General features: G+C 36.0%; 1 protein-coding gene across 8 annotated transcripts in view; it reads right to left on the bottom strand.

The window, feature by feature from the left end:
* The window catches only part of GRIA4 (glutamate ionotropic receptor AMPA type subunit 4), a 295854-nt gene that overhangs the window by 45442 nt on the left and 233312 nt on the right, over positions 1-17100 (bottom strand). For 7 of the 8 annotated variants that reach the window (XM_049778544.1, XM_049778545.1, XM_049778541.1 and 4 more), the window contains exons 11-14: positions 11448-11654; positions 8147-8517; positions 5979-6177; positions 205-452 (exon numbers count right to left, since the gene is read on the bottom strand). In XM_049778544.1, the coding sequence (XP_049634501.1) occupies positions 205-452; positions 5979-6177; positions 8147-8517; positions 11448-11654 (1025 nt within the window). Of the gene's footprint in view, positions 1-204; positions 453-5978; positions 6178-8146; positions 8518-11447; positions 11655-15825; positions 16993-17100 lie in introns of those variants that run through there. The other variant, XM_049778548.1, reaches the window with a different exon arrangement.

The raw sequence follows: 17100 nt of genomic DNA on the forward strand, positions 1-17100 counted from the left end.
AAAAATAAATATGTCAATAGGATTAATCACTTTAAAATGAAAGAAATAGATATTACCTGATTGTTGACCCAAAAATATGAAATGGAGAAAAGAAAACAAACATACCATGTTCACACATACAAAACGAAAGAAATCTGTCAGGGCCATCAGGGAAGGTGGAATACTATAACGACATGAGCTCTAGCGTTATACTATCCCACCCACCTTAATGAGCTGCCCTTGGGCGTTGCTACTCCGTAGCCTTTGGAATCCAGATTGCCTCCCACTTTCATGGTGTCACAAGGCTTGCGCTGCTCGATGTACTCATTCATGGTGGACTCCAGAAGGAAGGCGAATTTGCCCTTGGACTTGCGGACGCGAGCTACTCCCTCGGCTGTGGTCCTCGTGAACACGGATGGCTCTGCTGATCGCATGTAGGTCCACATCTTTTCATACACAGCTATTTTGGACCTCTGGAAGAAATGACAATAAAATGACGTTCATGGAAGAAGAGAACAAGACGTTACTAGGGACTGAACTCAGATAAAATTTTAGAACCCCTGCCTTGCACCCTCATCCAATTGGGCCTTCTTTTTTTTTATTAATATTTTTATTTAAATATCTTGATTGCAAATATGATTGTAGTTGGGTCTTCTAACACTGCCCTTATCTAGTTAGGAAACTGGGACATTTTGTACTGCTTCAGGAGTCACAGAGATGACAGATTCTTACAAGTGGTCTTTGAAGAAACTAAGAGTCACCCTTTAAGGAATTACTCGAAGAAAGCCATTTTTAAATGCATATTGTTATAAGGAGGGTTGAACACATAAAATAATGCTTTAGATAAAATGCTGGATCAAGTTATTATAGATAAGATTTAATTTTGATTTTGTGAAATTTCTTTGGATAATGTGCTCAATTATACAAACAAGGAGAGTTGTAAAATTGCTTGCTCAAAGTCACATGTAAATGTGTGTACGATAGCTACAGGAGTGTTAAGATAGGAGTTGAACACCAAAAAGAAAATACATTAATGTAGTTTATAAACTAAATGTCATAAAACAAAAATCATACTCAAATTTCAACCAAAAAGTTTGAGACAAGTTTTCCAAATTGAATATACATAAAACTTTAAACAAAACACTGCTATGTGTTTTTTCACTTTATATTTTGAGTTAGTCATGCCTGTCTCCAAGCCCCCAACTGAAATGTCTTTATTTTTTATTATTTGAGCTCTGTTTGCTTTACTCCCAATTATTATTTCACTGAAGTCCTTTTCTTGGCATCTATAGTTACATTAATTTTTTCCATTCTCACATATTTTTTAAAGTGAAAATATATTTGAACGAGTTTAGATGTTCCACAAAGGATCTATTTAATAAAGTAAAAAAGCATGGATCCTGTTTGATAATATAAATGACAGATTTTAATTTTGTGTTATTGTGACTAATATTTCCTTCCAGAGGACTTACTATCCCATCTTACAAGGAATCCCAAACTCTAAAATTTATAGACCCTTTAGACCAGTTGTTAAAGATTATTCTTTTGTTTATTCTGATAGTTTAAATTTATAGATGCATTGGAAAGACATTAATTAGGCATACACTGTATACAAAATTATTAGTACTATTTTAATTAGAACAAACAATTATAAAACTAAGAGAGTTATGCTCAGTTGAGTAACAATTTTACAGTTATTATCCATTGTATTACTAAAGGGACAGGGAACAACTAATATTACCAAAATTAGATTCTTGATATCTGTGAAGATAAATGAATTATACAATAAGCATAATACTAAGAAAATTATTTGCTTTTAAAAGAGTAAAAGGTCCTTAGGCCATTCTATTTTAAGACCAGTCCTATACTATTCATGGGAAGGCAGTCATGCTGCATTTGTTTGATACATTGAGTGGCATATACTTTAAGTGCAAAAGCAGTTGAGTGAGTCCAACCCATAACCAGAAGAGAGTAGATTCAGCAGTATAGATATGCTTGATTTAGGTGGCTATGGCTTTAATATGCATTTAAAAATAGAGTGGAAGATGGTATAAAGGTGAAAGAAATCTTTGGGAAATATTTTTCCTATTTGCTGCCATATAATGTACGTAATATATTTGACTATAGTATAAGGCATATGAGTTACATATGTTCATGGCCACGTGGTGGAAAGCAGGGACCCAAGAGGTAAAGTTGGAAGTAATATTACTGTGTCTAATATGTGATGGCAAGGGGTGAAGATAAAAAAATCTTATATATCCCTGAGACAGGCTAACCTGAGAAAAGCCTGCAGCCCAGCAGGTTCATACATGTAATGACAATGGTATTTCTGAGTGCCTACAATCTTCAACTGTGCTATTTACTTAAAAATAAAATCAGAGGGCTGGAGAGATAGCATGGAGGTAAAGCATTTGCCTAGCATGCAGAAGGAAGGCAGTTCGAATCCCAGCATCCCATATGGTCCCCTGAGCCTGCCAGGAGCGATTTCTGAGCGTAGAGCCAGCAGTGACCCCTGAGCGCTGCCAGGTGTGACCCCAAAACCAAAAAAAAATTCAGGTTATTGGAATAAATGTATATAAGGTAATAGGGAAAGGTAATTAAATGTAACTTTTTAAATTAGAAAGTTAACCTCAGATATAGTTTCAAACTGATTATCAAACTCAATGCATGAAAAAGTACTTTAAAGCACTATTTATTTTTAAAAATATTCCTAGTATTAAATATATACTACTCAAATAATATCATAAAAATCGCACTACTGCTTTTAACAAAAATATACATCAATGCCATGCTACTACAGTTGATGTTTTCACTATCATAGGGTGAGTTATTTTCCTCTTCTTGTAGTTTGTGCAGAAAAATGGATAATCTTTTGGAGCTGATCAGTGAATTATTGGGTAATATGAACTCCAAGATAGCTATTGATCTCTTCACGCACAGGATAAAATTTTCACTGAAATGAAAACGTTTGTTCAAACTGGGTATATAGTAACGCAAACGGATCCTAATAAGACTGCTATTAACTGACAAACACAAACTTTTGTTAAAGGCCTCTATGTTTAGGCTTACGAGGTGCCCTCAAATGTGTAACAGCCGAGGTTTCATTATGGGGATAATAGTTGAATTCAGAAGCAGTTTTCCCACATGGCCTAATTTTCTCTCCAGTTGATTATAAGTGCTATGTTGTACTCAAGTTCTGGGTACAGGTTACTGCCTCAGGCAGATCAGTGGAGCTGATAGATGCACCATTACTGAGCACCTCAGAGAAAACATTTTTGACAAGTACAAAAATACCTTTCACATTCTGTTTCCTCAATCCATCAGACAAATGGTTTATTTAAACCAGGTCATCTTCTTTAGGAGAGGAGGGAGATTTCAGGCTAAGCCATGAATGAGATTTTTATCAGAGAATTCAAATTGCAGCCTGCTTGAAAGTGTACTGTTAGGGAAAATGATTTTCCTCTCTATTAGGGTTTAGTCTGCTCTGCAACAATAAGCACCAATATTTATCAAAATCTTTCCATTTTAGAGCTGAAGTGGGGTAGGGAAGAAAACAGGGATATGCTTTGAAGAGCTTGTTCAGGTTATGTATATCAATCTAGACGCAGCTTTCGTTATTCCTATATTTCTTATCAGTGTGTTCTCTTATCTACCTCAGCAGTTCTTAGAAGCTGAACACTTATAACTATAAAGAACATAGAAAACATTTTTCATTCTGCTTGATGTCAAAGAGCATTAAGTGAATTGCTTTTGAAAAGCTTTAGGGAATCGATGGGACTATTTTTTCCTCCTTTATTATTTAAGGAAAAATGATGAATCCACGAATATTTGATGCTCATGGAAATCCAGTATTCGTTTTAAAGCAAAATGCAAATGATAGTGCAGATATGTATTCTGTTTGGATGAGGATGCATACTGGTTTCTAGGCAAGGCCACTAAAGTCTACGGACTTACTTTTGCATAGAAGCCTTTAAAAACACATTTACAGCAGGTACTGAATTAACCTAAAGATGTGTCAGCGTTTCCTTTCTATTATTAAGCTTCAGAGACTCAATGTACTTGCAAAGTTAAAACATTCATTAGCTATAGTTTACAAAGAGAACATTACTAATAAAATATATCGTTACTCTTTGCAGTTTTAGAAAGTTATAAGTTCTATAATTATAATCTAATCAACTTGTGCATATTTACATTATAGCTGCTAGAAATGCTTCTACTTGTAAGCAAGGACATTGTTCATAACTTTACTTCTTTTTCAAACGAGGCACAGTGATGGGTTTGACTGTTTTTGACTGATTTTCTCTTGGTATAAACATATGTTAGAATCTGTAGACTATAAGGATACTGTAATTAACTCTTTTTAAAAGATAAATATCTTACTTAAATTCAAACACATGAAAATTGAGGCTGGTTTAAGGAATGTGACATTTTGTTGTCTCAAAAAATATCAAGTGAAGTGAGAGTCCCATGTAATCTTTCAAATGCACACTTTTTGATTGTTTGGGGCCATGCCCAGCAGTTCTCAGATCTTACTTCTGACTATTTCTGGGCAGAATTGTGGGCCCTTATGTGATATCACGCTGGAGATGGAGCCCAGGCCAGCTCTGTACAAAGTAAAGGTCCTATGCACTATTATTGCTCCAGACCCATGCTATTTTCTTTTAAGGACTCTTAATATTTCTGCCAAAAGCTTAAGATGTAAGGCATATCATATATAATAAATGATTAAATATTTTAAAGGAACTATCATTAAATATAAAATGTCTATTTATTACCTAAGTATTTGTGGATATGCCATTCTCATGGCTATGACTTGTTGGGTTGGGTCAGACCTGGTGTTATTTAGGACTTACTCTTGGCTTTATGCTCAGGGATCACTCGTGGCAGGGTGAGGGGACCTTTTGGGGTGATGAGAATCCAAAAACCTGGCTCAGCTGCTTGAAAGACAAGTGCCCTACCTATCACATTATCTCTCCAGTCTCCATTCTGACTGTGTTTCAACTTGTTTCTGAAGTCAGAAAAAGTCTTAGATCAAACCTTTGTAAGTATATATCTTCATGTTTAAACAGAACCAGGGTAAAAGAAAGTTCACTGATTAAAAATTAATTCTCATAAAGGAACAACAAAATTGTGAACAGAATCTGCCATTTTGGACATATCAAGAGACATTCCTCCTATGCAGGACGTAGTTTTATATGGCTGCCAGTTTCATTTGCAAAAGCAAAGCAAAGGGCACAAAGGAAACACCAAACAGTGGTAAATGAAAGTTTCTTCAATTTGGTATTTCTTGCTTTCATTATCCTGTGAGAAGGCAAATATGCTGCTCTGAAACCCATCATTATAGAATAGATTACAGGACAATATACAGCATGTAGGGTAGAAAACTGCAATTAAGGTTCTGTATTTCAAATGCACTAAGTTAAATGTATTTTCAATGTATTTTACTGGTCTTGTTTTTCATTTTTATGCACTTAGTACCTAAGTATACATAACTATAACCTTCCCAGTCATGTTATCATCATAGGCTTATCAACGGTGGAGTCTTCAGGATAAATTAGATCATGAAGTTGTGTATTTTACCTGCTTACTCTTGTGTGTGTGTGCGCACGTGTGTGTTTTGGCATGTGTGTTTTGATGCTCAAGGGTTACTCTTGGCTATGTGCTCAGAAATTGCTCCTGGCTCGGGGAACCATATGGGACGCTAGGGGATCGAACAGTGGTTCATCCTAGGTTAGCCCATGCAAGGCAGATGCCCTATCGTTTACGCCACCACTTCAGCTCCTTCTTGTTCTTTTTTATTAGGTGAAGACCTTAATACAATTTCGGTGAATCAGTGAGTTTTTGAAAACCAAAGTGCTCATCAAAAAGGTAGCAATATTAGCATTACACTTAACACTGTATTCACAGAACCTACAGTAACTAGAACCTTTTAATTGTTGAAAAGAATGACCTGAGTATTCACATTCTAAACTTTTAACTATCAGTTTTCCTTAACTTACTCTGAAGAATTCTTTTGTTGACCCTGAATCCAGTGTTCCATAGGCAATTTCTGTCTGCTTGGCCAGGTCTTCTGCACTTTCTATGGGTGAGACCATTCTCTCAACCGTTAGGAAAGCAGCGAGATTGGCAGTATAAGATGAGATGATGATGAGGGTAAAGAACCACCAAACACCGCCAACAATTCGACCTGAGAGGGATCTAAAGATGGACAAGATAATGTGCATTTTCCTTCCTCAAATTCAATATAGGGAAATATAAGAAACATCATTAATTCAGTGTGCTTAAAATAATGTTAACTCAATAGTTACTATTCATAGTTAATAGTTGACTAATGTTGGTTTTGGGACCACACCTGGCAATGCTCTGGGGTTACACCTGGCTCTGTACTCAGGAATTACCTGTGATGGGCTTGAGGGAACGTATGGGATCCTGGGGATCAAACCCAGATCAGTGACATGCAAGGTAAGTGCTATACCTGCTGTGCCAATGCTCTGGCCCCAGTATTATTTCACTTTATGTTAATTTTCTCAAGAATTATTCATGTTTCTTTATAACTTGATGTATTTTTAAAAACTTTTTGAGACCATTGTGAATTACAAGTCCTTCATAGTTGTACTTCAAGCATATAGTTACAGTGAATTAGGGCCATTCCTACCACCAGTGCTGACCTCCCTCCATCAAAGTTCCCAGCATGCATCTCATACCTCCACCCTTAGTTTGGGCTTCTTGATTCTATTGTTATTGGCTTGGATATTTAGTTCTGATCTTTTTTTCTTCTACCCAATGCACTTGAGACCACTTGGCCCCTGGTTCCCATTCGCTGTATTTTTTTTCTCAATTTATAGAAAGCACGTCTTTTGTGCTATATTCAATGTATGAATGGCATACACACCATTTTTTTTCCAAAAAAGGAAAGGGACATTTTATTTTATTGTTTTATTGGCAGAAATGTGCAATAAAATGTTTTTCCATACATAAATCCATTGATAACCAACTCCTTTTACATTACAGCATCTCTAAGTTTGGGATACAACTCAGGGTTGATGAGGCAATATGAAGTATCATGGTGAAATAGAAAGCTGCTTCTCTCTTGATGATAGATAAGAAAACATTTTACTATGGAGTGAATCTTAGATTTTATACAAGTTGGTAGACAATCTTCCTGAAAGCATTGATTCTTATACCTTAATTCAGGAAGATGAACATCTTCATCTGGACTAAAGTGAACTAAACCAAATGAAGGTCAAGAATTTATTTTTAGTGACCATAGTGGAGGATTGTTTTTTTTTTTGTTTGTTTCATTTTATTTTCTTTTTAGTTCATCTTTGATCTGAGTAGAAAATAAGTTATCTCTTATAGTGATTTTTATATACTGACATAATAAAGCTCTCTCTTTATTTGACCATCAAGGACATGTTGATGGAAATCAATTTAGAGGGGAAAATATAATATAATGAATAAAATTTAGGATCTATTAATACTTGTGGCCATCAGATTAACAAGATTTATTGTGTAAAACTGTTTTAAGACATTTTTTAATATTCAGGAATATGTATTTTCCATGGTATTTATAGCCTTAAAATTCCTACTTCTTAGTTTCTGTATTGTTATATAAAACAATGTAAGCCCAGTACCTAATATACTAATTCAGGTTATAGATTCATCTAAGGTAGAACTCTCCCTTCAGTTAAACTTATTTATTTTGAATTTTTGGACTATAATTGGCAGAGCTCAGGTCACTCCTGACTGAGCTCAAAAATCACTCCTGGCAGACTCAAGGGACCATATGGGATGCTGGGGATTGAACCTGTGTCATCTGCATAAAAGGCAAATGCCCTACCCACTGTGCTATCGCTCCATCCCCTTAAGTTAAATTTAAAATAAAATATTTTGTGAAAGAATCATAGTAAGTGATTTTTGAGAGCTTTGAAGAATTGCAGATGTTACTTTTTGATCAGAAGCATTAACCTATAAGATCATCCACAGTTTGTATTAAGTTGAAAAAGCTGACTAGCAATGTTCTTTGATTAAATTTGGAAGTAAAAATATTTCCTCTACATATCAAGTAAGGTTCTGCTTTCAGGAAAACAGTATGGCGGATTTGTTCTGCACAACACATAAGTTTTTCTGGGTAACTGCCAACGAACTTAAGAGCCTTAGAACTGACCTGGGTGAAATGTCACATCCTTGCTGCATGAACGCACCCAGGGAAAACCAGAGGCTGTTGAAGATGCCAAATTCGTTGGGCGGCTGGTCGCTGGGCCCTTCCTTTCCATCCTCTGGCTCTTCCGTGTGCCACTCGTAGGGACTGAACCTACTGACTAGGAACAAGACCACGCTGACACCAATGTAGGCAAAGACAATGCACATCCAGATCTCATAGGCCAGAGGGTCCAAGAAGGAAAACACTCCTGGTTTAGATTTCTGAGGCTTTTTGATCATGATAGATATGCCCAAGCTCATGAAGGGTTTAGAGAAGTCAATGACCTCCTCTCGGACCAAAGTGATCGTCAGAGGGGCAATGGCAATCTCTGCTTTCTATAAGAGAAAACACACATGGAAACACATAGAAACAGGTTAATGGTATTTAGGATGCATTCAGCACTGGGGGTGGGGGAATGCACTGACAATTAACTTTTATGCATAAATTCTACATTTGGGCTATTAACAATGAGTTCAAGGTCAGTCATAAATACAAACAGCAACAGTAGGTTTGTTTTCATACGGTATCACTTACATTCCACAGAATAATTTTTTATTGGTACTAGTAGATAGAAGGAGAAAGAGAAATAGAGAAACAGAAGATAAAGGTAAAAATAACTCGAATTCAAATAAGTGTCTTTGATTGTAATGATCTGGGAGAGAGCAGAGGAGATTTAATAGCTTTTCCATGAGGCTGAATTTCAAGAACAGGAAGGCTGCTCTTCTCCAGCCATCTCGCTAAATTTTAAACGCAGCTGCTGATTCATTACTTGGGCATCTCTTAATATTATGGACTGCACTTTTTCAAGTAGTTCTTTCTTTTATATTCCTTTCCACTTATGAGAAAATATACCACAAGGCCCACATTTGTAAGAGAGAAGAAACACGTTGTTTGACAACATTTTCCAATTCAGTGCACACACAAAAATCTGGAAATTGACCATTATTTCTTCTTATTCACACACTTCGATTTTTCTACTTTTATTCTGGAAAAGAGTTTTGGAACAGTGAATTCGATTCTCAGATAATATGGCCATAAGACACCAGCTTATTTTCATTCTGTGATTTTTTCTGAGCCATTTTCCAAATCTTATTTAAAAAGAATATCTTATTTCCTGTTTACTCATTCTACTATTGTAAGGATACATTTTAAACAGGTTAACATGTTTTACTGAAAGGTTGAAAATCATGCTTTAATCCGTTAAATAATGTGTTTATTTAATGTCACCTCACCTCTGAAAACAATGAAGTACGGTTAAAAAAACGAACAAACACCTGTAAACTGTTGACTTACACATGAAAAAGTTTATGATAGTTTACTTTAAAAGGAAAGAAATTGCTGCAAACAATGAGCCTGAAAACCATCATGTTTTTTTACAGAGACTACTTTAATACACTACATTGTTCTGCATATGTCTTGTGAAATTCTTCATCCATACAAATTGCCATTAGTGAGGTAAAAGCTATAATAAGACCAAGGGAAATCAAGTGAAGAGACACCAGGCAGCTTCCAACAGCAATGCTGGAAGGCAGGAACTGTCCTAAGGTGGTCCAGAGGTCATTTTGGGGCTTGGGACCTGTTCTTTGAAGGAGGCAAATGAAGACAGGACACACAGGGTAGCTGCAGTGCCTGGCTCAGTTTCCAAAATGAAGTGTGAGAATACCCTCTGCAGGAGCTTGGTCAGATTCCAGTTTTGATTACAGCTCAAGGGAGGCGTTTGAAGCAGCATTTTTACATATAACATTTGGAGTCTGGGGCTAATGCACCATGGAATGATGCACCATGGAATGTGCTGGAGAATAGCCTCTTGGGAAAAGCAACATCAGCACACAGACACAGCTACCAAGACTTGAACCTGAGAAGTCTGCACACAGACACAGCTACCAAGACTTGAACCTGAGAAGTCTGCCTTGAACCTGAGAAGTCGGCCACTGTGCACTGCACAAGGTCAGTGATTATTTTTGTGTTTGAGGGCTAGATGGGCAGAAAGACTTGCAATTAGTGTGGGATTCTGAGCTTCATGGTCACCATCTGATGGCGTGATCACAGTATGTTCCTAATAGGGGCAGGAAAGAAATGTGTAAGAAGTAAGATGTAAGAAATCTGATTCCTGGTTACTGACTTTGCTGTCTAGGAGACTGCATTGCTTAGAGAATGGATAGATTCTTTTCACTATTCTCTACAGGAAAGCCACAATGTTGGAACTTTCTGCTATTATGACAAGTACTAATGACACAATCAACGCGATTGGTATTTGTTTTCATCACTGAAACAGAATGCCAGTAAGACGGGGTCAAGGATGCTGGAAAAAGACAGAGTTGGCTTGACCCAATGAATAGAAACTACTCTAGATGATGAGAAATAGGTAACAAATGCTCTAGAACCTCGGTTTAGTTATTTTATCCATAACTAATAGGCAGCCTACGTTTAATTTTTAGACAAAATACTAGTGTTTTGGGGGAGAAATGAAGTAAATTAGTTCTAACAACCTGGGCAATTTTTCACATCTAAAATCCACTCACTCTAAAAAGCTGAAGGAACACATGATTTAGAAATTGAGTAGATAATGAGCCCTACTGATCAAGCACATTTTGCTTTGAAACATTTTCATTCGAGGGGTGGTGATGGGAAGAAAACTGGGACATTGGTGGTGGGAAATGTGCACTAGTGAAGGGTGGTGTACATTCTATGACTGAAACTCGATCATGGTTACAACCTTGTAACCATGGTGATTCAGTAAAATACTTATAGAAGTATTTCATTCCTAAAAAATGTCGAGGAAGTAACGTAATCAGCAGCAGCTCTTTTTAATGGTACAAGAACTAACTGATGTCTCTTTCATCTTGGTTTCCTCTTGCTGCTGAGTTCACAGCTTCTATCCTGGGCAGTGTGGATAATGGTCCAGCTCCATGGTCTGAGAAGCAAGGCAGAGAAGCAAAGAAGCTCAAGAAGTGTGGCTTGCATTTAAAATGACGACCCATTTGTGGGTTTGAGTTATGCTCTAAGTCTTCCATCTTCCTTCTTTCCTGGGGAGGAGGATTCCCAAACATAGTTTCCTTTCATGAGTTTTATTTTCATTTTTGAAGATTAGAGTGTTAATGCATTGTTAACGAAGCAGAGAAACATTTAAACATACTACATGCCTTTGTAAATGTAAGTGTACCTTAAAAAGAGAGCATCAGATATTGAAAAATTGAGATGTCCCCAAGTGAAAAGCAGCTCCAGGCATATGTAAGTAAAATCTTCAATAAATGGATTTGCTTACCCCATAAACAAGTTCTCCTACCATCCCATTCCAGATTTTTGTGTCTGCATCCCTTGCTCCATATTTTCCATCAGGGACAATGGCAATTTTATACTTGATACCAATATGTTTTGCAATTTCAGATGCCAAATCTACACAGTATCCTTCATACTTGTCATTTCCTTCAAACATTTCATGATTTTTCTTGTACATAACATATGGGGATTCCTATAATGAGAGAGGTAGAACTGTAAAGGAGAGATTATAAAACATTCAAAATCTTTATGTAACTTCTCAGTTTCAGAACCTGACAACAAAATTTTCTTTAGTGTCATAGACAAAGACTTTGCGTGGTTAGAAATAAGAAAAGCAGGAGAATATAGAAATATATGCAAATATAAATTGCTTTTACATTGCATACTCAATGAAACAATTAAAATATTTTTCTATTGAGTTTTATTACATACCTAGCACTTGGACTGTGATAAAAAATATCCATTAATAATTGGCCAGAGAAGTCTAAGCTACAAACCTTGACAAAAGGATGATTACTTGTAAAGTATTTTATGAAATTAAGTACTAAAAAGTCAGCGTCATGTAACACAAAATTGATTCAAGTTCGCACTTCACCATGTCTTTGTATCTTGTTTTGGCCCTGCTAAGAGAGGAACTTTATCATTTCTCTTTGTCCTCTGGTATTTGTTTAGCAAGACACTTTTCCCAAAGGAGGCAAGCTCAAAAGAAATGCATCAATCGTTGAAAACATTTTTATAGACTTATTTTCATCAAATGTCCTTTCTAAAATTGCCCAATATTTGGGGTTTTGCTTCGTAAATTTTTATTGTTTTAAAAATTGCTCCAGAGTCTGGAGCAATACTACAGTGGGGAAGGCATTGCACGTGGCCAAACAGGCTTGGTTCCTGTCATCCCATCTGGTCCCCCGAGCACTGTCAGGAGTAATTTCTGAATAAAGAGCCAGAAGATATCCCTGAGCACTGCCAGATGTGGCACCCACCCACCCAATATACCTCCAGAGAATGCTGATAATTTTCCTTCATAGATTTCAAATGGCATTCCCATTGAGTTTCTGAAGCAAGTAAGAGAAAATAGGATAGATTTTGTGAAAAACTCTATAAAATGAAATCACTTATTTGTGGTTGATAATAATAAAAATGCAATTTTCATTTTACATAGACTGAACATATACACCCCCAAAGGAAACCATTTAAAAATCTTGCACTTTAGAAACTTGCCTACAAAAAGCACTTTATTTTACAAATGATTCAGAGCCACACATTCAAGTTTATTCCTGGTGATCAATCAACATATGGAGAATTCCTGGTCAGTTTTTCAGGATTTCTAGCTATTTTTAGACCAAAATGACCTGTATGAGTTATAAGGTCATGAAGATTAGTTGTTCTTAATTCATTAAACTATTGATAAAACATTTTTAATTATGATTTATAAAACATGCATTCAGCATTTTTTTTTTTTAATTTGGTTTTTGGGCCACACCCAGCGGTGCTCAGGGGTCACTACTGGCTGTCTGCTCAGAAGTCGCTCCTGGCAGGCACAGGGGACCATATGGGACACCGGGATTCGAACCAACCACCTTTGGTCCTGGATCGGGTGTTTGCCTTGCAAGCTGTGCTATCTCTCCGGGCCCGCATTCAGCATCCTTAAGATTTTTTTCTTTTCCTTAGCAAACAATTAGGGGAATTGAACTCGCACTTTGGACTTTAAATTAGAAGGTGATTTACTTTGCTAAAACTATGGCAGCATACACTAATTCTCATTTTATTTACTTTGTTGTTGTTGTTATTGTTGTTTTGCCACACCAGGTGATGCTCAAGGGTTACTCCTGACTATGCGCTCAGAAATCTCAAATTCTATCTGAGGTTCACATAATCAAGTGTCTAAAAGCATTTCATTTTATTGAATTTGACCAGTCATTACTTCACAGCTACTGTGAGCTTATTTCTACAATGCCTGTGATTATAGTGTTCTAAATCTGCCATATTTTTTCCAGGAAAGATCACTGTCTCAACTCATATTATGGTTTATGCATAAAGTAGCTTCTGTAAATAAATTAAATTATTCTCAATATTTTCTCATTAAAACTTTTTTGAATTATTTTATCACAGAATATACTTATTGAATCAAAATATGCTTATAAAGGCCTTAACTTAAGATCATCTAAATATCATAAATATAGTCGTCATGATTTTTTTTTTTTTGTTTTTTGGGTCACACCTGGCCGCGCTCAGGGATTACTCCTGGCTCTATGCTCAGAAATCGCTCCTGGCAGGCTCAGGGGACCATATGGGATGCCTGGATTTGAACCACCAACCTTCTGTACTCAAGGCAAATGCCTTTCCTCCAGGCTATCTCTCGGGCCCCGGAATCATCATGCTTTAAATGGTTAAAATAGTAAGATCAATAGTATCAAATATATTTTCTATGCAGGTTTTTTTATTTTCTGGTTTTGGGGCCACACCCAGTGAAACTCAGGGCTTACTCCTGGTTCTGCACTCAGAAATCGCTCCTGACTCAGGGGACCATGTGGGACACCCTGGGATCGAACGGTAGTTCATTCTAGGTCATCCACATGCAAGGCAAATGCCCAACCACTCTGGCCCCTTCTATGCCTTTTTAACTTAAATGACTGAGAACTTTGAGGCTAATCTTTAAGAATCTTACTTAATTGATGTTGATAATTTAATCTATGGGTAAAGTTCTTTAAGGTAGAAAATAAAGTGCCATTAAATCAGAAAAATATCTAATGACTGCATAATATTAAGATTATTCAATATATGGTATTTAAAAACAATGGAGCTTTAAGCCATCCAGATGAAGGTGTCAAATTGGAGGAAATAACTATTTTGTACAAAGAAAAAATAAATAGGCATTTTTTCTTCATGTACATATATATGACATACAAATAGTCATTGATAATTTATCATATATGCATATGTACATTGCATAGAATGTCTAAAAACTACATAGAGACAATAAAATATAAAACATCTCAACAATTAAAAAATCAAACTCTGGGGGATTCAAATGCAATAAATTCTGTTTAGATTTAGAACAAAATTTTAAGCTGTAATGAAACAAGTTTGGATTAATGGTAAGACATAGGCTCTTAAATGGAACCATGTAAAATAAGCATTTAATTTCAGTAGGCAGCATTTGATTGAAATGTCATTGCATATTTCTCCCTTTTCTAGAGTTCAGAAAATAAGGTTTGAGGTTACAGAGAAAAAGGACCACACTTTCCTTGCCCTAAACCTATTACTTCTTTTCAAACTACATGGCATAGATATGGCTTCCTTACATTTAAAAAAATATTTTGAATGCAAACAATTCAATCAACCTTGTCACCAGCTGTAGACAGTAAGATATTTAAAAAATAAAAATTATGATCATCTGAGTCTAAAATATCAGACCTTGCAAATTTGTTCTCATAATTCTCATATGGGGATAATATTGATTCTATTTATTACTTAGATTTAAGTAGACCATACTCAAGGAGATAAAATCTGTCATTAAAACCATCACATTACAGGCATATAATATGTCTACCATTTCTTTTTTTTTTTTTTTTTTTTGGTTTTTGGGCCACACCCGTTTGACGCTCAGGGGTTACTCCTGCCTATGTGCTCAGAAATCACCCCTGGCTTGGGAGGACCATATGGGACACTGGGGGATCGAACCGCGGTCCATCCGCTTGCAAGGCAGACACCTAACCTGTAGCGCCACCTTCCCGGCCCCATGTCTACCATTTCTAACAAAAGTAATTTCAATAAACATGTAAGAAACAATGATTTTCAATAGTAAAAGCTAAAGTCATATTTTAGTCAAAAATTATATATATATATTTTTGTTTTTGTTTCTTTTTGGGGGTCACACCCGGAAGCTCTCAGGGGTTACTCCTGGCTCCACGCTCAGAAATTGCTCCTGGCAGGCTCGGGGGACCATATGGGATGCCGGGATTTGAACCACTGACCTTCTGCATGAAAGGCAAACGCCTTACCTCCATGCTATCTCTCCGGCTGCCCCAAAGTTATACTTAATAAGCTTTACTTGGGTCATACCTAGTGGTGTTCAGGGGTTACTCCTGGCTTTGTGCTCAAAAATTACTCCTAGAGGTACTCAGGGGATCTGATGGGATGCCTGGGATCAAACCTGGGTCAACTGCATGCAAGGCAAATGCCTTCCAATTGTTCTATTGCTTGACCTCAAGTTTGTTTATTTTGCTTCTCTTTTCTCTCACTAGAATTGTTCACTTGAGTGATAGCTTTGGGACTATATTTTTCCTTTAATACAGCCCCAGCTTTTGTAATAGTGCCTACCTAGCACATAGCAGACGCTTAATAAATATTTATGAATGAATAAATGGATTTCTCAATCGATTTTATTTAATAATATATCAGTACAATGTATCAACATATAAATAACAACAAACAACAGGAAAAGACAAATGAAAAAACATATTGTCATATCAATTTTAATCAAAGCAAATGATTTACAGGGATGCAACATCCAACTTTTCTGTTTTGATATATTTCTTGCACATATAAACAATGTCTGACCCACTCTCTCTTTTGGGAGTTTTCAATTGAATTTGGGGGACTATCACACTCAGGTACCACTTTCTCATCTATTACAAGAGATTATGCATTTCTGAAAATGAATGAGGTGTTCAAGATGCCATAGGTCTATTTCTACCAAAAGTAATTACAAAAAACAATCTCTGAGAGAAGATTCAAGTATGTCTTTTAGAATTAAGTAACTATCCAGCAGCAAGAGGCATAATTTATATAAAGAATACATTTTATATAAAAGTTGTATATTTGCACTATTTTGAGAGCAAAATATCTGCTAAACAGATTAACTTCACATATTCTTTATGCACATAGGAAATAGATAAACTTTTAAATTATTTTCTTATTTTTATAGCATGCTCTCTGAAAACTAAACATGCTTGTAAAATAAATTCAGTATTTTGATTTTAAGAATTTTATCTACAGTACCTTTAATACAGGAATGGAGAGGAAAGTCTCCATATTCTACCTATTATGCATATTAAAACACTTCATTTCACATAAGACAGGCAACAATAAGAAATCAACTAGATGTATTCAGAAAACAAGCACACAAACTCATAGGCATTTACTTTTAGAAAATACTATCCTTAGAATTACTAGTGATTGAATTTCATCATTTATGTATCATGACTTCATTGCTAGATATGGAAAATAAAATGTCAGAATTACTATGTGATTCCTTTTTCCACATTTCTTTATTTCCTTGAGAAAGATGAGGATAAATTCTTCTTTTGTTTAGAATCATCAGAAAAGTCATCAAAGTTAAAAAAAAAAAAACAACTTTATTTTTTTGGTAGTCCAGAGATGGTCATCCAAGAAGATGGATGGGGATGAAAACTTAGCTTAAATTTACTACCCAGAAGAACAAGACTTGAGCCTTAGTTAGGAATGGCCGAACAGCGTGGAACTCATTTCTTTCTCGATCAATTTCTTAAAATAGGATTCTTCATCAGAGGCTGTAAAGAGGAGGACTGTACTGAAGTATGACTTTCCATTACTGTGTCTTTTTAAAGGAAAAATATATATTGCTTTTCAAGTCCCATGCAAATATAACATAGCAGCTA

Source organism: Suncus etruscus, chromosome 8 (assembly GCF_024139225.1).
Source record: "Suncus etruscus isolate mSunEtr1 chromosome 8, mSunEtr1.pri.cur, whole genome shotgun sequence".
In the NCBI taxonomy this organism is placed as follows: domain Eukaryota; kingdom Metazoa; phylum Chordata; class Mammalia; order Eulipotyphla; family Soricidae; genus Suncus; species Suncus etruscus.